At 41.1% G+C, this 25,611-nt stretch overlaps 1 protein-coding gene across 1 annotated transcript; it reads right to left on the bottom strand.

Annotated features, from left to right (window-relative positions):
- Positions 1–6,640: 6,640 nt before the first annotated feature.
- Positions 6,641–13,841, bottom strand: LOC111157885 (methyltransferase like 7A). Its single transcript, XM_022519593.1, has 2 exons — positions 12,934–13,841; positions 6,641–7,952 (listed from the first exon to the last, which is right to left on the bottom strand). Exons 1-2 carry the CDS (start codon positions 13,429–13,431, stop codon positions 7,716–7,718), a joined length of 735 nt encoding a protein of 244 aa, XP_022375301.1. The 5' UTR covers positions 13,432–13,841; the 3' UTR covers positions 6,641–7,715.
- Positions 13,842–25,611: the final 11,770 nt, after the last annotated feature.

Raw genomic sequence — 25,611 nt, 5'->3', positions numbered from 1 at the left:
ATTTGATATATGGCAACATTTATATTTACAAATAAATATTACATATTTATTTTACTATTGCAGCATTTTCTTTTCTTTTTTTCTTTTTTTTTTTTTTTAAAGGTTTTTAGATTTCTTTGTTCCTAAGCTTTGGTGGACAATAAAATTGAAAAGAAACTCTTCTTCTGGGCTCAGAGTAAATGATCTGTTCCCATAACCTGAGAGGTGAGATGGAATTTGAACTGAGCGCTGCTGCTTTCATGGTCCTAATACTGCCTGGTTAGCCTGACAGGTAAAATGTGAGCTGACAGGTATTTTACCTGACAGGTAAAATAAAGATTAAAGGGATTTGGGGAATGACGTCTGCACCTCTAGCACTCTGTGTAGAAGTTCTTTTGCAGCATCTCACATAGGTGCCAAACTTTTTATTGTTAGATGCCAAAATTAGAGCTTTGACAAGTTATTTTTTGAAAAAAAATTTAAGGATTTTACTTATTTGACAGAGAGCAGGAGCAGGCAGACAGATAGGCAGAGAGAAAGGGAGAAGCATATTATCTGCTGAGCAAGGAGCCCGATGCGGGGCTTAATTCCCAGGACCCCGGGATCATGACCTAAGCTGAAAGCAGACGCTTAACCCACCGAGCCACACATGCACCCCCATGCAAGTTATTTTTTATGGGAGATTTCTTTAAAATTGTGCCAAGTCTCCAGAGGGACTTCTGGGTGGCACAGTTGGTTAGGTGTCCAACTCTTGGTTTCGGCTCAGGTCATGACCTCAGTGTTGTGGGACAAGCCCTGAGTGAGCCCTGACTTGGACTCTGTGCTCAGCAGGAAGTCTGCTTATGTTTTCTCTCTCTCTCTCTGCCCCTCCCCCCATCCCACTTGTACTTGCATGCCTGTGCGCTCTCTCTCTCTCAAATAAATAAATAAATAAAATCTTAAAGAAAAGGTATGCTGAATCTCCAGAAAACATGGTATATGATAATCCAGTTGATGGAATTCCAGGACCACATTTATAGAAGTAAAATATCTCTTTCTACACAGCAAGATAAACTCCATTCTGTTCCTCTCACAAATGCTTACGGAGGTCGGGCTCTGACCCAAGTAAGGCACCATGTGAAGAAACTCCAGCACACATGACCAGCAATTTGGTAGTTTACAAAGCACCTCTTGCATTTATGCCCTTCATCTTCACAAGAATGCCAGGAGCTGTAGGAGGCGGTCTCTTCTTATACTAAGTGAACAAAATATTGGTAAGATGCAGTGATGAGATCTGGATTCAAATGTTCTGACCCCAAACCCCGCGAAGCTGGGAGAAGTGTTGAGATGTCTGTTGACAGGTGCTCCTAAACATTGCTGAACAACCTCAGTTCAACTTCACACTGAGGAGCTTCCTTTATGATGTTGAGCTGCAGGAGTGGCTAGAATGTTTGGAAATTATGGGTGTGAAGATGGATGGTGAGGGCATGGAGACCCGTTTGAAGCATTTTCTAGCATGAGAGATTGTGACTTGGCTCAGACATTCGTGCTTTCCTAGGAAACCACTTGTTTGTGCCCCAGGAAAGTTATGAGCTTCCGTTTTTTCCATCCTAGGTTGGTGGGGGGTGAAGGAAGGCAAAGCAGGCTGAGTTCATTGCAAAAGGAGTGTTTTCCCGCTACCATATCCAGATGTAGTATCTTTCCCTCACCTTAGAGCTACTTCTCTGCCCTATCCCTGAATCATGCAATACCTAGCAAGTTCTTATGGAAATGGTTTGTCATTCCATCCATCCACACTCGGTCTGTATGTATAGTCATCTGGGGCTTAATTCTCGGACCAAGATGGCAGCTGTGAAAACGCAGTAGAAGGGACCATCTGAGAGGTATGTAGAAGAGGCAGGACTTGATAATGAATTAGTTGGTAAATACTTTGGGAGCACCTGCTATCTAGTAAGCACTGTGTCTGGCATGTAGAAGAAAGGAAGAAGAGATTAGTGGTGTGAAATCACAGCCATGGGTATTACTGAATGCTAAGAGACTTCTCTAGGAGGAAGCTACTTGAAATAGCCAGCAAATGCTTTCTAGAAGGGCATCTCTTTATCTGGTCCTTAGGAAATAATTATAGGTTTTGAAGAAATTGGAAAGTGTTGCTTATTTAGGGAAAGACCCAGTGAATTTTGTTTTTTGGGTTTTTTTGATTAACATATAATGTATTATTTGCTGCAGGGGTACAGGTCTATGAATCATCAGGCTTACACACTTCACAGCACTCACCATAGCACATACCCTCTGGAATGTCCATAACCCTTGGGGCGCCTGGGTGGCTCAGTGGGTTAAAGCCTCTGCCTTCGGCTCAGGTCATGATCTCAGGGTCCTGGGATCGAGCCCCGCATGGGGCTCTCTGCTCAGCAGGGAGCCTGCTTCTTCCCCCTCTCTCTGCCTGCCTCTCTGCCTACTTGTGATCTCTCTCTATCAAATAAATAAAATATTAAAAAAAAAAAAAAGTCCTGATTTGGAATGTCCATAACCCAACCACCCTCTCCCTACCCCCCTCACCCTGGCAACCCTCTGTTTTGTGAGATTAAGAGTCTCTTACTGTTTGTCTCCCTCCCAATCCCATCTTGTTTCATTTTTTCCTTTCCTACCCCCCAAACCCCCCACCCTGCCTCTAAAATTCCTCATATAAGGGAGATCATATGATAATTATCTTTCTCTGATTGACTTATTTCACTCAGCATAATACCCTCTAGTTCCATCAACATCATTGCAAATGGCAAGATTTCATTTCTTTTGATGGCTGCATAGTATTCCACTGTGTGTATATATGTATACATATATACACATACATACATACATACATATATATACCATATCTTCTTTATCCACTCATCTCTTGATGGGCATCTAGGTTCTTTCCATAGTTTGGCTGTTGTGGACATTGCTGCTATAAACTTGAATTTTGTTTTTGACGTGTTCAATTCTCAATATCAAAGGAATGGCAAAAGTCTGAGGTTTAAGAATCTTTTTCAAATAGGTGATGGCTCACAACCTAGGATTATAAGGCAGGCTCAAAGGATTGAAACAGACTGAATGAGTCTTGGGGGACCATTCACAGTAAATGGCCCCCCTATAGGGACTTGGGTTCCAGAAGACCTCAAGAAGTACTGCAATATCGTGGGGAGGCCTGGGCTTTGGAATCAGGTAAACTATGTAGGCATACTGGTATGACCATTCCCCATGTGGCTTTGGGCAAGTGATAGAACACCCACTGGTCTCATTTGTCAGTTGTAGGTAATTTCCCGGCCTTGTAGACTTAAGAGTACTACATGAAAATAATTGTGTAGGGGTGCTGGGTGGCTCAGTTAAGCGTCTGCCTTCGGCTCAGGTCATGATCTCAGGGTCCTGGGATTGAGCTCCGCATCAGACTACCTGCTCAGCAGGAAGTCTGTTTGTCCCTCTCCCTTTGCCCCTTACCCCTGCTCATGCTCTCTCTCCCTCAAATAAAATCTTAAAAAAAAATCGTGTAAAAAGTTGGTGGCTGGCATAAAGAATGCACATAATAAATGGACAGTTATATTGTTAGCTATTAGAGTCATGGAATAAAAGGATCATTCCAAGGAAAAGGTTGACATCAGTGTCAGACACATTTTAAAGATTGAGAAGGACACAGCCTGAGTTAAAGCTGTTGGACATGAGAGGTTTTTATTTTTAGAATGGTAAATTCTGAATGGCAATTTCCCTTGGTTCTGTGTAATTCTTTACAGGTTTCCAAATACTTTCTTTTAGGAACAAAATAATACCTTTCTTGGTCAGCCATTTGCTGTGTTTTTTTGTTTTATGTTTGTCGACTAGAAATTGGGAACATTGGTCACTCAGCGTTCATTTCCTGTGCCCTCAATGAACATGACCTTTGTTCTTGATTCCAGTGGTTCCATGGGTCAGGGAATTCTGATTATTCTTTAAAGTAGCTTGAATACTTTCGGTTTTAGGTATTGAAGTCATTAAAATGATGCTTACTGAACAGTTTTGTTTTTTGTTTTTGTTTTTTGTTTTTTTTTTTGTTTTTTTTTTGCTTTTGTTGACATTGGGCGGCTGTGATTCATTTCACTCTCAAGTGCCTTAACAGATTAACAAGAATTTCAGTTGTGTTAAGTTCTGTGTTTTCTAAAGCAATACTGAAGGGAAGGTCTTCTGTTAAGGTTCAAGAGTACAAAAGGAACTATTATGCAATGTGCACTTCACTTGCTATTCAAGTCTGAAGTATATAGGAATTCAGAAGAAACAATTACAATATTAGAAAACTTAGGACCAGAATGTTTTATAATATAAATAAAAGCAATTTCAATGGTGTTTTGTTTTGTTAGCAGTTAAAGTCAAGTATCCTGCTCACGGATCCCGGGCTTAACTAGATAAGGAAGAAGCTAATTGAAAAAGTAGTTCTCCTCCCCAATTCTCCCCACCAGCTATGCCGCCTGGCCCTGCCAGTTCCTCAAACAGATTGTGTTTCCTCCTTTTATTTGTCTACGGTGCAAGCTGTTCTCTTATGCCCCAGTACTAATACCCTCTGGAATTCAGGTTGGATGTTACTTCCTCAAGGAAGCCTGTGATCCTCCTCCCTGGCTGGGTCAGATTCCTTCTTCCCGGCAACTGGTGCTTCTCCCTTGTAGCCAGGATTTATCCCCACTGTGGCCTCCATGAGGGCAAGGAACAAGTCTAGCTGATTTCAGGTTCTAGAGCAGAGTCCACAGTAACCATTTGTTGAATGGAAGTTAAACATTTATTAAGTACCAAGTGCTTCACTTCGTTAATTCCTCACAATAACCCTCTAGGAGGATAGTACCCTCATTGACAGGTGAGGAAGGTGACACGAGAGATATAACTTGCCCGAGGTCACATAACCAACAAAGGACACAGCCAGGACTTGACTTTGGTCACTTTGGTGCCAAAGCCGGTGTCGTTGGTCTTTCATTTCCCTTGTTGTATAGCCTTCTGAGAAGCCAGCATTCTCAACATGGTGCTTTGTGACCTACCACAGGACAGGGGGTAGAGGGTCTGACCTAAATGCGATGTGCTTCTAGGGGCCACCTGTGGTGTGCCTGCTCGGCATGCATTCCTGCTGTCCCCAGTCACTGGCCCTGTTTTCATTTCGAGGATATACAGCTCTCCGTGTCTCAGCTCATGTGGTCTGGGTGTGTTCAGCCCCAGGAATGAGGCGCTGTGACCTACACTTGAGCCAGGCGGCGTAATGCATCAGGTCTAAACATTAGAATGGGTTCAGGCATGGGCTTGTGACTCCATATTGTCAACTCGAGACAACTGAGACCCAATCCGGAACTTTGGTTGGAGTTTTTGCAAGAATAGACTTGATCTCTCCAACTGGTCATGGACTCTGAAAGCATGAAGATTGGCACCTACTTCTACTAGGGCGAGAGGAGGGCAGCTGTGACATCGGGGAGTTTCAGCTGAGCCTTGCTCAAGATGAGCCTGAGGCTTTCTGTCCCTGTCTTTTCACTAACTTGAGTATTTAAAGTCCTTTTTCTACTTAAGCCTTTTTTGGTTGAGAGCTGTGCCACTTGCCATCAGAGAAATCCTAACCAGCACGTTGGACATGTTTTGCATTTTTCTCTTTCCATTTTGCAGGGGCTTAGGTCACTTCCACGGGGTGTTGGAATGACCATAAACGTGTGTCTTCTTGGCCTGGGGAGGAAAGCAGTGCATAGGTAACATGGCCCCGATCATGTCGAAATAGGTTTTGTAGTTCTGGGAACTGGGGCTTCTAACACCTGCTCAGTAAGTTGTGGAATATGAGAAACTCCGTTTTTTTTTATTTCTCTGTGTCTTAGTTTTGTACAGAATGTGAGGATAATATTTTCCATGCCACTTAGACAAGAAGGAATTGGTAAGAATGTGTCTAGTATTTTGTACTTTGGCATTATCTTCCAACATGCTGGTAACATATCAGCATGTCAATGCATGGTTTTTCCAATTTCTCAGTCGCTAGAGTAACCTAACCCAAGAGTGAGGTGGCTGATTAAGGAGGGTCCTCCTTTGGGGAGACTGTAGAGGGAGGAGATTCCTGTTGTAGAGCTCAGGAGGCCTTAGACGAAGGTCCCAACCTCACCTTAACAGTAACTGTCTTCACATTCAAGAAAGTTAGAATAGTTAAGTGTCCTTTCTTTCTACTCTATGGATTTTATAAGTGAGGGTCTTTGGGCTTGAACCTTCCAAAACCCACTCTGATCCTTCCCAAACTGCTTTCTCTAAAATCCACTAGCTGTGTTTATAGTTACCCGGCAGTAGAAAGAAAAATCTATATGTTCAAATAGCTTAATTTTCCCCTCCCAGAGACATTAAAAAAGTGAAGCCAAGCCAGCAAAGACATAAACCATTTATTTCCATCTCTAAAATCAATGTGAATTTATTGATTGATTTCATATTTAAAATAGTCCCTTTGTAAAGTCATTATACTTTACAGAAAATATACTAACTTTATTAAAATAGCTGAAAATGCTATTCTTTTTTTTTTTTTTTAAGATTTTATCTATTTATTTAATAGAGAAAACACAGTGAGAGAGGGAACACAAGCAGGGGGAGTGGGAGAGGGAGAAGCAGACTCCCTACCGAGCAGGAAGCCTGATACGGGGCTTGATCCCAGGACCCTGGGATCATGACCTCAGCTGCAGGCAGATGCTTAACCAACTGAGCCACCCAGATGCCCCCAAAATGCTATTCTTAATCCTTCTGACTGACCAACCCAACACTTGTTTTCAAAGCACTTATGATTTTCAGAGGTTTCCACGATGGCAAGGAACAAAGAAATCATCTTGGGACAGGAGTGGAAATTGGGTCAGAATAATCCCCCAAATATGTGTCTACTTCTCTACAGACTCCCAGGCTGCCTAGGTTTTAGGGGGTCTTACAAAGCGTACCTAATTATATAAGGTTTTCCTAACTACAGTTGGCCTACAATTTAAGACAGGAGGCAGCAAAGTATATGCTACATAATAAGGAAAATGTACTCAAGAAACGTAAGTGCCTCAGCTATTTTTCTGGATACACTAATATGTCAAGTACAATCTTTATCTTAAGTACTGAAGATTGGCATTATATGGTAATAAAAAAAAAAATGAAGCCTGGAATGCAGGAAAATAAACGTCAGTGGACTGCGGGAGTAAAAACAACGCTGGGCAGAGCTAGGTGTGGCTTCCTAGTCCATTAATTCTGAACACCAGCCCCGCTGATACTAAGAACAACAAACAGATTCAGATTTCTCTTTCAGAAAGACCTGGGCTGTTGAGATTTGGATTTTCAACTAGTCAGTATTCCCTGGTTCAGTCTGTGATGTTTCAAGATCTTGTCACTTCTCCCTTTTCAAGTCCTCTTTTGAGTGATTTCACTGCCTCTTAGCATCAATCTCTCAAAGAGGGGGTGAAATGAAAATCTGCCAGGTAACCATATAAACCGGAAGGATTTTGAAGTTATCCCATAAACTAAAGTTTGGGGATAATGATAAACTTCAATGATGAAAGCCCAGCGTTTCCTTTTAAGGGAGAACCCTGTTTTGCTTTGGTTTGGTTTTGATTCCCTGGGAGACAACAGAAAATGGCTGAAGAAGTTATAACATAAATTCTTAAGGATGAAATGCAACTTTACCTTAAAAACAAGAAAAAAAAGTTTTCTTTCTTCCAATTAGTATTTGAAGTGTTAGAGTGTAGCCTGAAGCTATGAGCCGTTCAGCTCTCTACTCCCCACTCCGGCTACTTGATGGCATAGCCACAGATGTGGGGGCGCACCAGCTCCCAGGACAGCGGCGCCCGGAAGTGCTGCAGCTTGAGCTCAGAGAAGCCCACCCGCTCCAGCGCCTTCCAGCTCTCTCTAGTCAGGTGGCACCCATCAAACAGCAGGTACCAGGAAGGATGCAGGATCTGTTGCCAGAAGTAAATCCAGGTGGAGCTCTCAGCAGCTACATGCTCCAGGAAATAGAAAGCCCCGCCCTGAGAAAGGGAAAAAACAAACAGAAAAAGCCCCACGGATTTTAGTTTTGGAAGAACAGGTTTATAAGATGATGGAAGCTTCAATTTCAGTGGCCCTAAAGGCTAACTCTATGAGAAGGCATGGATAAATGAGCACTTACTAAGACATCGTTTTGGCCAATAGTCTCACCTTCGGTTTAGTTTTATCCAGAGCTGCCAATCTAATGGAATTAACACGTATATTCTGTTCATAAAAGTAATGCATCATGACAACTAAACCTGGTAGCAGTTCCCGTATGCAAGGTATGCGGGAACTGCTGCAGGTTGAGCTATTATGATGCATGAATGCCTATCACACATCAACTTGCTTGATCCTTATGATAAACTTATTTGGTAAGTATTATCAGTCCTATTTTTCACATGAGGAAAGTGAGCCACAAAGAAAATGAGCAACTTGCCCAAAGTCACACAGCTTGTAAATGTCAGATCAGGTTTGGTTTGACCCTGGACAGTCCGGCTGACAGAGGCTAGTAATACTGACTTGACCATGGGGCACCTGGGTGGCTCAGTAGGTTAAGCCTCTGCCTTTGGCTCAGGTCATGGTCTCAGGGTCCTGGGATCAAGCCCAGGATCGATTGGGTGCTCTGCTCAGCAAGGAGCCTGCTCCCACCTCTCTCTGCCTGCCTCTCTGCTTGTGATCTCTCTCTCTCTCTGTCAAATAAATAAATAGATAAAATCTTAAAAAATACTACCTTGACCATATGCTGACCTTAGAAAATGAAGAAAAGTTTAAACAGAAAAACAAGCACTGTTCTATCATCTCAATATAGCTACTGTTAAAACTTTGTGTGCACATCGTATGAATATGTATCTTTTCCCTAAAACTAGGACTAGAATGGACCTTCTGTTTTGTAACCTGCTTTATTTGTGTATTCAAATATTATTCTAAAATGTGATTTAAAAGCTCTTTACACAGTATTTCACAGCACTGCAGGTACCATCTCTTACTTATTCTCATTGAAGTTATTTCCAATTTTTCATTATTATAAATACTATTACAGTGACTATCCTTATCCACACATCTCTGTGCCCATCTCTAATTATTTCCAAATAAATAACTTGCTAAAAAGGGGAACTGCTGAATCAAAAATCTGTTACTTCTTAAAGATTTTACTTATTTATTTATTTTAAGATTTTTATTTATTTGAGAGAGGGACCACGAGAGGGGGGAGGTTCAGAGGGAGAAGCAGACTCCCCACTGAGCAAGGAGCCCGACTGTGATGGGCAGGACTGGATTCCAGGACCCCAGGATCATGACCCCAGATGCTTAACCACTGGGCCACCCAGGCACCCAAGTCTGTGCCTTCTTAAAGCTATTGGTGCAGGTTGTCAAACTGCCCTTTGGAAGAGGCATTGCAAGTTTACATTCATACCAGCAATGGGTGTGAGTGCCAATTTCCAACAAATTCCCATCTATCCTTTTTCCTCTGTATCCTGCCAATTTGATGAGTGAAATGGTATTTCATTTTCAATAATATGCATATCTTTAATTTCTTAATATATATAACTTTTTTTTGCTAAACCTTATTGGTGATTTGGACTTCTCTTCTGCTTGGTCTGTTGATGTCTTTTTTCAGTTTTCTAATAGGGTGTTGAGTTTTCTTACTCCTTAGGGAATTTAATATAAGACCATATATACTAGAAATGTTCCCCCCAGTTTCTTGCCTTTTTTATTTTTAAGGAATCTCTACACCCAACGTGGGGCTTAAACTCACAAACCTCAAGAGTCCCACCTGGGTGGCTCAGTCTGTTAAGAACCTGCCTTCGGCTCGGGTCAGGATCCCGGGGTTCTGAGATCGAGCCCTATGTTGGGCTTCCTGCTCAACGGGTTGTCTGCTTTTCCCTCTGCACCTCCTTTGCTTGTGCTCACTCTTTCCCAAATAAGTAAATAAAATCTTTAAAAAAAAAAAGAAAAGAAAGTCACATGCTCTATCAACTGAGCCAGCCAGGCACCCGAGTTGTTTGCCTTTGAAGTACAAAATTTTTTAATGTCTTTTAAAAAAAAATTTTTTTTTTTTACTTCATCTGAACATTTTTCTTGGATTCTGCTTTGCAAACCTGTGGGAGAGTCTGAATCCACACCCAGCACTGCCTGAGACTAAACAAGCATGTCTTATACTTTTGTACCATTGTCACGAGGATGTAAATGCTATGATGAATTAAAATACTGAAGCAGGGGCGCCTGGGTGGCTCAGTGGGTTAAGCCGCTGCCTTCGGCTCAGGTCATGATCCCAGGTCCTGGGTTCGAGCCCCGCATCGGGCTCTCTGCTCAGCAGGGAGCCTGCTTCCTCCTCTCTCTCTGCCTGCCTCTCTGCTTACTTGTGATTTCTCTCTGTCAAATAAATAAATAAAATCTTTAAAAAAAAAAAAATAAATAAAATAAAATACTGAAGCATCTAAAAGCATTACTAAAGCCATGGTACCACTGTGTCATTAGGGATTTTATTCAGGGATTTTTATTTATTATAAATGTGGGTGAAGGGTAGACACAGTAGAGGTTATACATTATCAGAAGGACTTTGGAAGTCTTCTCCCCTTCTACCTCTGTGGGGAGCAAGGGGAAAGGCACCTCCAAATCCCCTCCAAAACCTTTGGTGACAGTCACACTCTGGCTACTCTAGTCCTGCCTATCCCAGAGAGACAGCTGAGAAGGGGCAGATAAGACCTGGGTTGAGGGGGATGCCTGGGTGGCTCAGTGGGTTAAGCGCCTGCCTTGGGCTCAGGTCATGATCCCAGGGTCCTGGGACTGAGTCCCGCATCTGGCTCCTTGCTCAGTGGGGAGCCTGCTTCTCCCTCTGCCTGCTGCTCCCCCTGCTTGTGTTCACACTTTCTCTTTCTGACAATAAAATAAATCTTAAAAACAAAACAAAAACCTGTGTTCAGGAATGGAAAACCTGGAATTTCCTGAGTGGTTTAAAAAAAAATTTTTTTTTTTCCATAGACGAGAACAGGTAGACAAGAGCAGGAGGCGGCCCAGGTCTGGGGAGGCTGATGTCACCCTTGGGGTAACACAGGTTAAACTAGAGATGGCCTGTCACCCGTTCAGGTGATGGTTGAATACAGTGATGAATATGAAGGTGCGGGGTCAGAAGAAAGATCTGGGCTAGATGTTCACATTTGGAAACCATCTGTGTATGCATGGTACTTGAAAACTTAGAGATGGGTAGAGGAAGAACAGCCAGCAAAAGTGGTAGAAATGTTGAAGTCGGGAGAGATAAAAGGCCCTAATGACGAGCACTATGGTGCAAAAGGGAGAATATTTGCGTTAAAGAAAGTCAGACCTACTAGCTGTGTAACTTTGGGCAAGTTTCACACCATGAAGACAGTATCTGTTATAAAGGACTGTTGAGAGGGTTAAAGGACAGTGTAATACAGCTCCTGGTCAAATGCAGCAGAGAGCGGGGGCTTCCCAGGAGCTAAGGAGGACGACCAAGAATGCGATCTCCAAGAATGCGATCTCATCGAGAGTGCTAGAAAACACAGGGAATTGTTACTTTGTAGGAGTAACGCTGTAGGCAAAACACTTAGTAGCCTTGCCCATTTACTGCCCAGACTTAGGACACAAGAACCCAGAATTTGAATATAAGAATCAGAACATTTCAGGGCACCCGGGTGGCTCAGTCGGTTAAGCACCTGACTCTTGATTTCCGCTCAGGTCATGATCTCAGGTTCGTGGGATCCCAGCCCCATGCCCAGCTCTGTGCTCAGCGTGGAGTCTGCTTGAGATTCTCTGTCTCCCTTGGCCCCTCCCTCATGTGCTGTCTCTCTAAAATAGATGGATAACTCTCTCTCTGACAAAAGTGTTTTAAAAAAAAGTTTCATGTCTATCATTCCCATTACCATATACATGTATGTATATATGTGTGTGTGTGTGTGTGTGTTAGCTCTCACACAGTGGGCTTATACGCTACATAATAGTCCATGCTTTGATTGCTTTTTTTCATTTAACATTATCTCTTGGGGATTTTTTCATATTAACATAGATAGCTCTTCTTTTATGCTATGTGACCATTTACTTGAACAGCCTCCTACTGATGGACATTTAGGATAATTCCAGTTTATGCTATTACAAATACTCCACAGAATGTCTTTGCAAATAGGCAAGGGTTTGCATATTTGTGCAGTATAGCTATAAGATAAATTATTACTGGATACAAGACTGTGTTCACTTTAAGTTTTGAATATTATCAAATTACCCTCCAAAGAGGGCAGTTCCTCCTGTGTACTGCTTCCCAAACAACACCTCAATACCATATTGACCTTAAAAGCCTCTGACATTATAATAGGTAAAAACGGTATCTTGTGTTGTATTTCTCTGTGTGGAAGGCTGAGCATTTTTATCATATAATTGGCTTGCTTTTTCTTTTCTTTTTTTTAAAGAGGGCAGGACGAAGTGAGGGAGGGGCTGAGAGAGAGGGAGAGAGAGAATCCCAGGCAGATTCCACAGCCAGCTCCAGCCGGAGGTGGGGGCTGGATCCCACTTCCCTGAGATTAGGACCCCAGCAGAAAACCAGAGTCCCACCATTAACCCAGTGAGCCACCCAGGCACCCCTGTAATTGGTTATCTGTATTTACATTTCTGTTCCCATTTGCCTATTTTTCTCCTGTGTTTTTCTTCTTTTTAAAAAATCCTATTGATCTCTTGATTTGTAATGTCTTTTAAAATGAAAGAAGTTAACTTTTTTGTCTGTCATCCCTGGCAAATACTTCTGTTTTGGTACTTTTTTTAATTCTCTGTAGTTTTTGAAAAAATTGATGTATTCAGAATCAGTCTTTCCCTTTATAGCTTCCTTCTGACTCTAAGGTTTTTAAAAATGCAACAGTGCCTTCTCTACTGGTTTTACTTTTTATGTTTGAATGTTTGAGCCACCTGAAATTGACAAAACTGCCCATGGTGACCGTGGTTACCACTAACTAGTCCTCCTCACAACCCCCCACTCACCGGCCTCAGCACTCGGCGCACCTCCTGGAGGAGGCGCTCCTGGCTCTCCACAGAGCACAGAACCAGGGTGCAGACCACCACGTCCACAGAGCCATCGGCCACCTGCGGCATGTTCTCCCCCGCGGCCACCACGAAGTGCTCCAACTGCAGGTGTCGGTTCTCCGCAACGCTCTTGATCAAGAACTTCTCAAAGTTGGGGTTGGGGTCAACACAAGTCACCCGGCATCCGGGTGGGTAGAACTTGAAGTTGGCCCCGGTGCCACAGCCCACCTCCAGCAGGGACAGCTTCCCAGAGGGGCCCACAAAGTCCTGCAGGCTGCCGAAGAGCTCCCGCTTCTTGCTTGCCATCTGCTCGTTGTAGATCACGGTGAACCTCTGCATGAAGTGGGGGAACCATTTTTTGCATATCCAGTTCCACAAGCCCAGAAAGTTCAGCAGGAACATGGGAAATGCCAGGATGCAGACGAGTAGCCTGAGGATAACGATGATAAGCGCCATCACTCCGAAGAGAAAGATAGACCAGTTAGCCCTGGACCCTTTCTTGCAGGAGGTAAAGTTCTGGCCACTTTCCAAGGCCAGTCAGCCGCAGAGGAAAATAACTGGTTGGGAGAGAGAGACGCAGCTGAAGTCACATCATGGGCGAGGGGCCCATTTCACCTAATTTATAGGCGTTTGGCAAAAGATTCAGCTTAGTTTTCACGAAGCCAAGGGAGAAGGTTCCCAGCTTCCCTTAGAGGGAAAGTTGATTATAGTCCCTTAACTCCAAAGCAGTTCTCCTTCTCTGGGAACTACGGCAAGTTTCCTGCGGAAGTTTTCTCTGCACTTAGGCCCGCCCTCTTGTCCTCCAATGACATCTGCAAAGAAAACAATCTGTGGGTGGAGCCTGGTGAAACCGAACCAGAAGGCTGCTGGCAAGTGTCCCTGTCTCGCTTACCCTTTGGCCCCTCTCCTTCCGTATTTTAAAACAGGAGGGGATTAGACACGCTTGCCTGGCCACAGTCAATAAGAATTTACCCCTTTTGCATTCTGGGCTGAGGCTCTCAGACATTCCTAACTCAACAGGGTTATTTTTAAATCACTGTTTCGGCTCGCCTCTTGTTGAAAGGGGATTTTGAACTTCAGACTGTGTGGGACTGCTGCATTACTCAGCTAATTTAGATAAAAATCGTCTCCAGAATATTCATCTTTGGGAACCTAAAAACTGAAAGCACACAGAAAATAGTTTGAAGCATTCATCTGTTTTTTAATAATAAATTAAAAAAAAAAAAAGCGAGACCTGGCTTTAGAGCGGGTCAGGGAACGCAGAAATTTTCAAAAATAACAGTAACGTTTACTTTTTTCTTTTACTTTTTGAAACATTTTATTTCTTTAAAGAGAGAGAGAGCATGAGCAGGGGGAGGGGGAGGGGCAGAGGGGGAGAAGATATCTAGCTGATTCTCGGGACTGGGGAGCGCTGGGCTGGACTGATTTAATGACCTGAGCTGAAATGAAGAGTTGGAGGATTATCCACCGACACACACCACTGCCACCCCCCCACCCACCCCACCCCCTGTGGCTCTGGTAACATTTACTTTTTTAAACTGGGTGATGGATACAGGAGTGTTCTGTTGTTTCACTATTGTTATATCCTATACATATGTTATATCTTTTACATTTTTAGCAGCGTTTTTGAGGTGGAATTGACATGCAATAAACCGTATATGTAAAGTGTACAGCCTGATACATTTTGACATATGTACATACCTGTGGTGCCATCACTTCATCAAGATAATGAACACATCCATCACCCCCAGAAGTTTCCCCTTGCCCCTTTGTCTTCCCTTCCTCCAGCCTGCCCCATCCCAAGGCAAGCTCTGATCTGTTTCCTGTCACTAGAGATTGATAGGCATTCCTAGAATTATAAGTAAATGGAATCAGGCATTACATGCTTTTTTTTTTTTTTTTTTGTCAGACTTCTTCCACTCAGGGTAATTATCTTGAAGGTCAGCACCACTGTTGCACAAATCCACTGATTTTATTAAGTAGTGTTCCGTTGTATGGATCGGTAACTGCTTTTCTCTTCACTTGTTGATGGACATTTGGGTTGTTTGTTTGTGGCTATCACACATTGAGTTAACGTGAACATCAGCATACAGGTCTTTGTGTGGACGTAGGCTCTCATTTCTCTTGGATAAATTCTTATGAATAGAATGGATGGGTTATATGGTAGGCAAATATTTAATTTTTGAAGAAACTGCCAAACCATTTTCCAAAGCAAGTATACCATTTTATATTCCCACTGCAGGTGTATGAGATATTTCGCTGTCCCACATCCTCACCAATACTTGGTATGGTAGTCTTTTTAAACTTCAGCCATTTAAAAAGATACGTAGTGGTCTCTCATTATATCTTTAATTTGCATTTCTCTGATGATTAATAATGTTGAGGTTCTTTCAATGGGCTTATTTGCTATTTGTGTGTATTAATTGGTAAGGTGTCTGTTCAAATATTTTGCCCATTTTTAAATTGAGTGAAGAGCAAGAATTCTTTGTATATTCTCAGTATAAGTCATTTATCAAATGTGTGATTTTTTTTTCCTAGTCTGTGGCTTGTCTTTTTAATTCTTTTAGCAGTGTCCCCATCTTGTCCCCTCTCTTCTGCTCCCCCTGCCTCTGGCAACGACCAATCTGTTTATCTATGAATTTGTTGTTGTTTTTTTTTTCTTTTGTGGGTTTTTCTTTCTTTCTTTCTTTCTTTCTTTTTTTTTTTTCTTACACATGTAAGTGAAATCATACGGTATGTGTCTTTCTCTGACTTATTTCACCCAGAATAATGCCATCAAGGGGTGCCGAGGTGGCTCGGTCCATCCGTTGAGTGTCCATCTGACTCTTGGTTTCAGCTCAGGTCATGATATGGAGGTCGTGGGATCAAGCCCCAACTCTGGCTCTCCACTCAGCAGGGTGTCTGCTTGGGATTCTCTCTCTCCCTCTCCACCTGCCCCTCTCCCTCTCTCTCTCTTTCTTGCTAAAATAAATAAATAATCTTAAAAATTGATCAGTCTTAAAAATAAAAAAGAATAATGCTCTCAAGGTCCATCCATGTTGTCATTTTCTTAGCTGTGTCTTTTTTTTTTTTTTTAAGATTTTATTTATTTGACAGAGAGATCACAAGCAGAGAGAGAGAGAGAGAGAGAGAGGAGGAAGCAGGCTCCCTGCCTGGCAGAGAGCCCGATGCGGGACTCGATCCCAGGACCCCGAGATCATGACCTGAGCTAAAAGCAGAGGCTTAACCCACTGAGCCACCCAGGCAGCCCTTAGCTGTGTCTTTTGATAAAGTCAGTTTGTCCATGATTTTTCCCCCTAAAAGCCCTTGCCTATTCTATAGTTGTAAAGAGTTCATCTTATATTTTCTCTCTACTTGTTTTATAGTTGTAGATTTTATATTTAGCCTAGGCCTATGATTCAATTAAAGTTTTTTTTTCTTTTTTAATATATGGGATATGAGATAAAGGACAAATTTAATTTTTTCTAGTTTTGTTGAGATATAATTGACAGAAAGCACTTTATAAGTTTAAAGTATATTGCATAAATGTTAATATATTTTCCATATGGAAATGTAGTTACTCCAGCATAATTTGTTGAAAGGACTATGCTTTCTTCAATTGAATTATCTTGGCAACTTTGTTGAAAATCAATTGCTCATATACGTGTGGGTCTATTTTTGGGAATTCTGTTCTGCTTTATTGTCTGTATTCCACCCATATGCCAGGACCACACTGTTTTGATTACTGTGGCTTTACCGAAAATCTTGAAATCCAAACGTTCTCTGACTTTGTTCTTTCTCAAAATGGCTTTGACTATTCTGAGTAGTTTGCATTTTAAAATAAAAATTTAGACATTTTAAAATTATATAAATATACTGTATATTTTTAATTGCAAATTTAATTTCTTTAGTAAATATAGGAATATTAAGATTTTCTAGTTCTTCTTGTGTTTGTTTTTTTAAAGATTTTATTTATTTATTTGACAGAGAGAGATCACAAGTAGGCAGGCAGAGAGAGAGAGAGAGAGAGAGAGAGAGGGAAGCAGGCTTCCCGCTGAGCAGAGAGCCCGATGCGGGACTCGATCACAGGACTCTGAGATCATGACCTGAGCCGAAGGCAGCGGCTTAACCCACTGAGCCACCCAGGTGCCCCTGTGTTTGTTTTTGTAATGTGTCTTTCAGAAGTTTGCCACCTAACAAGTCTAAGTTGCTGAATATATTGGTATAGAGTTCACAATATTCTCTTCTAATCCTTTTAATGTCTGTAGGATCTATAGAAATGCTTTCTTTTCCATACTGATACTGGTAATTTGTGTCTTTTTTTGTCAATTTAACTAGAGGTTTTTGTTTTTTCAAATTTTTATTTAAATTCTAGTTAGTTAGTTGGGCGCCTGGGTGGCTCAGTGGGTTGGGCCGCTGCCTTCGGCTCAGGTCATGATCTCGGGGTCCTGGGATCGAGTCCCGCATCGGGCTCTCTGCTCAGCAGGGAGCCTGCTTCCCTCCCTCTCTCTGCCTGCCTCTCTGTCTACTTGTGATCTCTCTCTGTCAAATAGATAAATAAAATCTTTAAAATAAATAAATAAATAAATTCTAGTTAGTTAACATACAGTGTAATATTGGTTTCGGAAGTAGAGTTTAGTGATTTGTCACTTCCATATAATACCTAATATTAGTGCTCATCATAACAAGTGCCCTCCTTAATCCCCATCACCCATTTAGCACATCCCCTGCCCACCTCCCTCCAACAACCCTCAGTTTGTTCCTTATAGTTAAGAGTCTCATATGGTTTGTCTCCCTCTTTTTTTTTTCTTACCCTTTATTCTTCTGTTTCCTAAATTCCATATATGAGTGAAATCATATGGTATTTGTCTTTCTCTGACTAACTTACTCTGGTTAGCATAATACACTCTAGCTCCATCCACATTGTTGAGAATGGCAAGATTTCATTCTTTTCGGCAGCTAAATAATATTCCATTGTATATATAGACCACTTCTTCTTTATCCATTCATCAGTCGATGGACATTTGGTCTCCTTCTATAATTGGCTGTTGTTGATGATGCTTCTATAAACATAATGGTGCATGTTACCCCTTCGAATCAGTATTTTTGGGTAAATACCTACTCGTGCAATTACTGGGTTGCTAGGCAGTTCTATTTCTAACTTTTTGAGGAACCTCTATTCCATAGTGGCTGCACCAGTTTTCATTCCCTCCAACAGCATAAGGGGGTTCCCCTTTCTCTGCATCCTCGCCAACATCTATTGTTGTCCAATGTTGTTAAGTTTAGCCATTCTGACTGGTGTGAGGTGGTATCCCATTGTGGTTTTGACTTGTATTTCCCTGATGCCGAGTGATGTGGAGCATTTTTTCATGTGTCCGTTGGCCATCTGGATGTCTTCTTTGGAAAAGTGTCTCTTCATATCTCCTATTTCTTAACTGGATTATTTGTTTTCTTTTGGGTGTTGAGTTTGGTAATTTCTTTATAGATTTTGCATACTAACCCATTATCAGGTATGGCACTTGCCGATATCTTCTCTCATTCCGTAGGATGGCTTTTAGTTTTGTTGACTGTTTCCTTTGCTGTGCAGAAGCTTTTGATCTTGTTGAAGTCCCAGTAGTTCATTTTTACCTTTGTTTCTCTTGCCTCTGGAGACTTACCTAGTAAGAAGTTGCTGTGCTTGAGTCAAAGAAGTTGCTGCCTGTGTTCTCCTCTAGGGCTTTGATAGTTTCCTGTCTCACATTTAGGTCTTTCAACCATTTTGGATTTTTGTGTATGGTGTAAGGAAGTGGTCCAGTTTCATTCTTCCTCATATTGTTTTCCAATTTTCCCAACACTGTTTATTGAAGAGACTATCTTTTTTCCATTGGATATTCTTTCCTGCTTTGTCAAAGAGTTTTGCTTCGGTTTTTTTGGGTTTTGTTTGTTTACTTTGAGTGAGAAGAGAAGAGAGAGAGAGTAAAAGAGCTGGGGTAGGGGTGTGGAGGGAGGGGCAGAGGGAGAGGGAGAATAAGTCTTAAGCAGACTCTATACCGAGTGCAGAGCCTGATGTGGGGCTCAGTCTCATGACCCTGAGATCATGACCTGAACCCAAATCCAGAGTCAGACATGTAACCTACTGAGCCACCCAAGTGCCTTGGTTTGTTTGTTTTTAAATGAAGGACAGTTGACATACATAATACAGTATTATATTACTTTCAGGCATAGAGCGTAGTCATTCAGTATTTATATGCATTACAAAATGTTCACCACCATGTGTTGTTACCTTCTGTCACCTTTCAGAGTTATTACAGTAATGGAGATGCCTGGCTGGCTCAGTTGGTAGAGCATGTGATTCTTGATTTTGGAGTCCTGAGTTTAAGCCCTACATTGGGTGTGGAGATTGTTAAAGAAAAAATAATGTAAAACTTGGACTAACTTAAGAATTTTTCTTTGTACTGTTTAATTCATTTATAAGTATTTCACATATGACTACCTTCCTTTTATGTTTGTAGATTCTGAATAATAAATGAGGGGCTACGAATATTACTGAAAAAAAAAAAAAAAGAAACCAAGCCCCTGCCCTCTCAGAGCCCAGCAGTTCAGACTGGTTCCTCATTAAGTAATGAGCAAAAGAAGCAAGGTGCAAGGGGCGCCTGGGTGGCTCAGTCATTAAGCGTCTGCCTTTGGCTCAGATCATGATCCCAGGGTCCTGGGATCGAGCCCCGTGTCAGGCTCCCTGCTTAGTGGGAAGCCTGCTTCTCCCTGTCCCACTCCCCCTTCCTCTGTTCCCTCTCTTCCTGTATCTCTCTCTGTTAAATAAACAAAATCTTAAAAAAAAAAAAAAAAAAAGGCAAGGTACAAGCTTGTGTGAATGGAGAAGTAGAAAGGTCTTTGTTGTTATAGAAGTGTTGATATTTGCTATTTGACTTTCTGATTGTGAAAATGAGGAATGTCACATCAAAGAAACAAAGTTATTACAACATTATTTACTATATTCCATATGCTATACTTTATATCCTCATTTATTTGATTGCAGTTAAGTCTGTACCCCTTAATAGCCTTCACCTATTTTGCCCATTCCCCCATGTCCCTCCCTTCTGGCAACCGCCAGTTTGTTCTTGGTATTAATGAGTCTCTGTTTTGCTTGTTCATCTGTTTTTGTAAGACTCCACACATAAGTGAAATCATACAGTATTTGTCTGACGTATTTCACTTAGTATACCTTCTAGGTCCATCCATGTTGTTGCAAATGGCAAGATTACACCCTTTTATGGCTGAGTAATATTCCATACTACAACTTTCTTATCCAGTCATCTGATGATGGGTGTTGATTCTGTATCTTGGCTATTCATATAGTGCTGCAAGGAACATAGGGGTGCATATATCTTTTCAAAGTAGTATTTTCATTTTCTTTGGGTAAATACCCAGTAGTGGAATTGCTGGATTGTATGGAAAATGCTGAAGTTTTAATTTTTTGAGGAATCTCCATGGTGTTTTCCATGGTGATTACACCAATTTACATTCCCACCATTAGTGCATGAGGGTTTGACACTAGCCATTCTGACAGGTATGAGGTTTGGTATCTCATTGTGGTTTGGATTTGTATTTCCCTGATGCTGAGTGATGTTGAGCATTTTTTCATGTGTCTGTTGGCCATCTGGATGTCTTCCTTGACATATCTAGAAAATGTCTATTCAGGTCATCTGCCTATTTTTTTTTTAAAGATTTTATTTATTTGAGAGTCAGGGGGAGGGGTAGAGAGAGGGAGAGAGAATCTGAGGCAGACTCTGGGCTGAACACGGAGCCTGACGTGGGGCTTGATCCCACGACCGTGAGATCATGATGTGATCCAAAACCAAGAGTTGGATGCTTAACCAGCTGAGCCACTCAGTCACCCCTGTCTTAAAAACCCTGACCCTTTTTATTTTTTTTAAAAGATTTTATTTATTTATTTGACAGAGAGAAATCACAGGCAGAGAGAGAGAGAGAGGAGGAAGCAGGCTCCCCGAGGAGCAGAGAGCCCAATATGGGGCTCGATCCCAGGACCCTGAGATCATGACCCGAGCTGAAGGCAGAGGCTTAACCCACTGAGCCGCACAGGTGCCCTCCCTGACCCTTTTTAAATCACATCGTATTCATCGTGTTTTCTGGGTGTTGCATGAGTTCTTTGTATATTTTGGATATTTACTTCTTATTGAATATATACTTTACAAATACCTTCTTCAATTCAGTAGGTTGCTTTTTCATTTTGTTGAAGGTTTCCTTTACTTTGCAGAATCTTTTTAGTTTGATGTAGTCCTAATTGTTTATTTTTGGTTTTGTTGCCCTTGCCTGAAGAGGCAGATAAAAAAAAAAAAAAAGTTGCTAAAATCAACATCCAGGTTTGCCTGGGTGGCTCAATTGGTTAGGCATCTGCCTTCAGCTCAGTCCCAGGGTCCTGGGATTGAGTCCCTCATCAGGCTCCTTGCTTAGTGGGGAGCCTCCTTCTCCCTCTGCCTGCCATTCCCCCTGCTTGTACTCTCTTTCTTTCTGACAAATAAACAAATAAAATATTAAAAAAAAAATAAAACCAGTGTCCACGAACTTACTGCCCGTATTTTCTTTTAAGATTTTTATGGTTTCAGGTCTTGCATTTATGTCTTTAATTGACTTTTGAGTTTGTTTTTTTCTGTGGTATAAGAAAGTGGTCCAGTATCATTCTTTTGATTTTTTTTTTTTTTTTTTGCATATATGCTACCTTTGCATATGTTTTCCTAACACCATTTACTGAAGAGACTGTCTTTTGCCCCATGGTATGTTCTTGCCTCTTTTTAAATGACCATATAACCACGGGTTTATTTCTGGGATTTCTATTCTATTGATTTATGTGTCGATTTTGACTACTATAGCTTTGTAGTACAGTTTGAAGTCTGGGAGTGTGATACCTTCATCTTTGTTCTTCTTTCTCAAGATTGATTTGGCTATTCAGGGTGTTTTTTGGTTCCATGTAGATTTTAGGATTATTTGTTCTAGTTCTATGAAAAATGCTCTTGGTATTTTGACAGGGATTGCATTGGATGTGTAGATTGCTTTGGGTAATATAGACATTTTAACAATATTAATTAGTGCACACTAATCCACAGCATGGTATATCTTCCCATTTATTTGTATTGTCTTCATCAGTGTTTTATAATTTTCAGAGCACAGGTCTTTCACCTCCTTAGTGAAGTGTATTCCTAGGTATTTTATTGTTTGGGGTGCAGTTCTGTGATGGTTTTCATAATTTCCCTTTCCACTACTTCATTTTAAGTGTAGAGCAATGCAGCAAATTCTACATATTAATTTTATATTTTGCAGCTTTATTAAGTTCAATTAGTTCTAGTAGTTTTTTGGTGGAGACTTCAGGTTTTTCTTATATGATGTCATGTCACCTGCAAATAGTGATAGTTTTACTTCTTCCTTACCAATTTGAATGCCTTTTATTTCTTTTTCTTGTCTGGGACAAGTATCCAACTTGTTTCAGTACCATATTGAATAAAAGTGGCAAGAGTAGACATCTTTGTCTTGTTCCCAATATAAGAGAAAAAGCTCAGTTTTTCAGTACTGAGTATGATGTTAGCTCTTGGTTTGTCATATATGCCCTTTATTATGTTGAGGTATGTTCCCTCTAAATCCACTTTGTTGAGAGTTTTTGTTTTTTTTAACATGAATGGATATTGTATTTTGTAAAATACTCTGGCACTTGTTGAGATGATAATATGGTTTTTATCATTTCTTTTGTTAATGTGATATATCATGCTGATTGCTTTGCAAACACTCAACATCCTTGCATCTCTGGAATAAATTCTACTTGATTGTGGTAAATGACTCTTTTTAATATATTGTTGAATTCAGTTTGCTGATATTTTGTGAGGGTTTTTGCATCCACGGTCTGTTTTGAAGTCTGTTTTGTTTGTTATAAGTATTTCTACCCCAGCCTTTTTTTTCTTCCTTCCGTTTGTATGGTGTATGTTTTTCCAGCCTTTCAATTTTGTGCCTTTTGGTCTGAAATGAGTCTCTTATGGGTTCCGTAAAGGTGCGTCTTTTCTTTTTTTAATCCAGCAGTCACCCTATGTCTTTTTATTGGAGAATTTAGTCCATTTTAGTAATTTAAGTCCATTTTAAGTAATTTAGTCCATTTAAAGTAATTATTGATAAGTACGTATTTATTGCCATTTTGTTACTGTGTGTCAAATATACTAAAAAAATTAAAAAATTAAATTAATTAAAATGAAATAAATAAAAAACAAGTAAATAATATAAATAAATATAAATAATATGAAATATATATGATATGTAATATATATAATATATAAAAATATAAATAAAAATAAATAGGGACGCCTGGGTGGCTCAGTTGGTTGGGCAGCTGCCTTCGGCTCAGGTCATGATCCCAGCGTCCTGGGATCGAGTCCCACATCGGGCTCCTTGCTCGGTGGGGAGCCTGCTTCTCCCTCTGCCTCTGCCTGCCATTCTGTCTGCCTGTGCTTGCTCTCTCTCCTTCTCTCTCTCTGACAAATAAATAAGTAAAATCTTAAAAAAAAAAAATTTAAATAAATAAATAAATAAATAAAAATAAAATTGCAGTCTGTACTCTAATAGTCTCTTTTGGTGGTGGGAAATGTTATATAACTGAATTCCAGTTGCCTTAAGTGATCCAAGCTGGGCAAAAGATAAGAAAGTGCTTGTAGTAATTCCTGCCTAATTAGAAATACATACCTAAAGAGTAATTAAGATATTCTTTTTGAAGTGAAAAACAAGAGCTTGCTGCCAATATATTTTAGAAGAGTTCCTTAATATTAACATTCAGGGGTATCAAGTGAATCTCAATGGTACTCAGGTGGTATAAATAGGAAAAAACTAACACATTATGCTGATTGCTATGCAAGCATTACCAAGTAATTCCTTATAAGACCTTGTTAATGGATAACCTGGGTCTCAGTATCCCAGCGGTGTTGCTTATAAGCCTGTAAAAATCACAGTCTTTGGGGTGCCTGGGTGGCTCAGTGGGTTAAGCCGCTGCCTTCGGCTCAGGTCATGATCTCAGGGTCCTGGGATTGAGTCCCGCATCGGGCTCTTTGCTCAGCAGGGAGCCTGCTTCCCTCTCTCCCTCTCCGCCTGCCTCTTTGTCTACTTGTGATCTCTCTCTGTCAAATAAATAAATAAAATCTTTTAAAAAAAAATCACAGTCTTCTACCTCCTGAGCATTAAACCAGTAGTGATCCCTAAGAGAATTTTTTTTTTTTTTTTAAAGATTTTATTTACTTATTTGACAGAGAGAGATCACAAGTAGGCAGAGAGGCAGGCAGAGAGAGAGGAAGGGATAGCAGGCTTCCTGCTGAGCAGGGAGCCCGATGTGGGGCTCGATCCCAGGACCCTGAGATCATGACCCGAGCCGAAGGCAGCGGCCTAACCCACTGAGCCACCCAGGCGCCCCTTTTTTTTTTTTTTTTTTTGAGGGAGAGAGAGCGCACGAACTTAGCTGTGTGTGTGCACGTGCCCGTGAGCACAAATAGGGAGGGGAGAGACCAAGGGAGAGGGAAAGAAAGACTCTCAAGCAGCCTCCACATCCAGCGTGGAGCCCAATGCGGAACTCAGTCTCACGACCCTGAGATTATGACCTGAGCCAAAATCAAGAGTTGGATGCTTAACCGACTGAGCTATCCAGGTACCCCTGCCAAGAGAATTAATAGAGGGAAAACTCATGTTTACTTTCCTTTTTTTTTTTTTTTAAGATTTTATTTATTTATTTGACAGAAAGAGAGCACAAGTAGGCGGAGAGGCAGGCAGGTAGGGGGGGCCCGCGGGGGAAGCAGGCTCCCTGCTGAGCAGAGAGCCTGATGTGGGGCTTGATCCCATGACTCTGAGATCTGACCTGAGCCGAAAGCAGAGGCTTAACCCACTGAGCCACCCAAGCGCCCCTCATGTTTACTTTCAATTAAACCTTGAAATTGGGTTAAAGCAAAACAAAAGGACAACAACAAAAACAAAATGCTCGATTTTAGCTAGTTGAATATAACCAGTGGAGCCACCCAGATGCCTCTTAGCTAGTTGAATATAAAAACAAGGATGAGGGGCACCTGGGTGACTCAGTGGGTTAAGCCTCTGCCTTTGGCTCAGGTCATGATCTTAGGGTCCTGGGATGGAGCCCCGCATGGGGCTCTCTGCTCAGCAGGGAGCCTGCTTCCCCCTCTCTCTCTGCCTGCCTCTCTGCATACTTATGATCTCTCTTTCTGTCAAATAAATAAATTTAAAAAAAAAGAAAGGATGAGAAAAGAAATGAGAAAATGGGTTCCCAAAGTTCAAAGGAGTAGTGAATTTATTAATAGTAGATACTAATTCAATCAGCTTGTTCTTTTGTTTTAATAATTTAATTTATAGGTTAGTCATCATAAAGTTTAGCCCAGGTTGGATTCCCTTTTACCCAGCAGCATTTTAGCCACCTTCCCTCACAATTCAGAGAGCCTGAGGAATACAAAATTTAAGCACAGGATTCAAGAAAATAGGTTTAGAAAGTAGGTAAAAGCTCTAAGAAAGTCACATTATAAATTTTTAAATAAGAAATAAATTATATGGGGTTGTCTAAATCATCATTCTTTTTTGGCCTAAGGAGGGAAGTATTAATATTTTAAAAATTGTTTCAATTAGAATTTTAAAAAT

This window comes from Enhydra lutris, unplaced genomic scaffold, assembly GCF_002288905.1.
Source record: "Enhydra lutris kenyoni isolate GAN:26980312 unplaced genomic scaffold, ASM228890v2 scaffoldscaffold56, whole genome shotgun sequence".
Classification (NCBI taxonomy): domain Eukaryota; kingdom Metazoa; phylum Chordata; class Mammalia; order Carnivora; family Mustelidae; genus Enhydra; species Enhydra lutris.
Note: the sequence above shows the minus strand (reverse complement) of the source record. Positions and strands in the feature narration are given on the sequence as shown.

What these genes read in the sequence shown, in the direction of transcription:
- LOC111157885 (XM_022519593.1), bottom strand. Translation starts at nt 13,431, where the DNA reads ATGGCGCTTATCATCGTTATCCTCAGGCTACTCGTCTGCATCCTGGCA. An exon ending in TGCGCCGAGTGCTGAGGCCG is followed by an intron (nt 7,953 to 12,933) that starts GTGAGTGGGGGG and finishes TCCCTTTCTCAG; the next exon opens with GGCGGGGCTTTCTATTTCCT.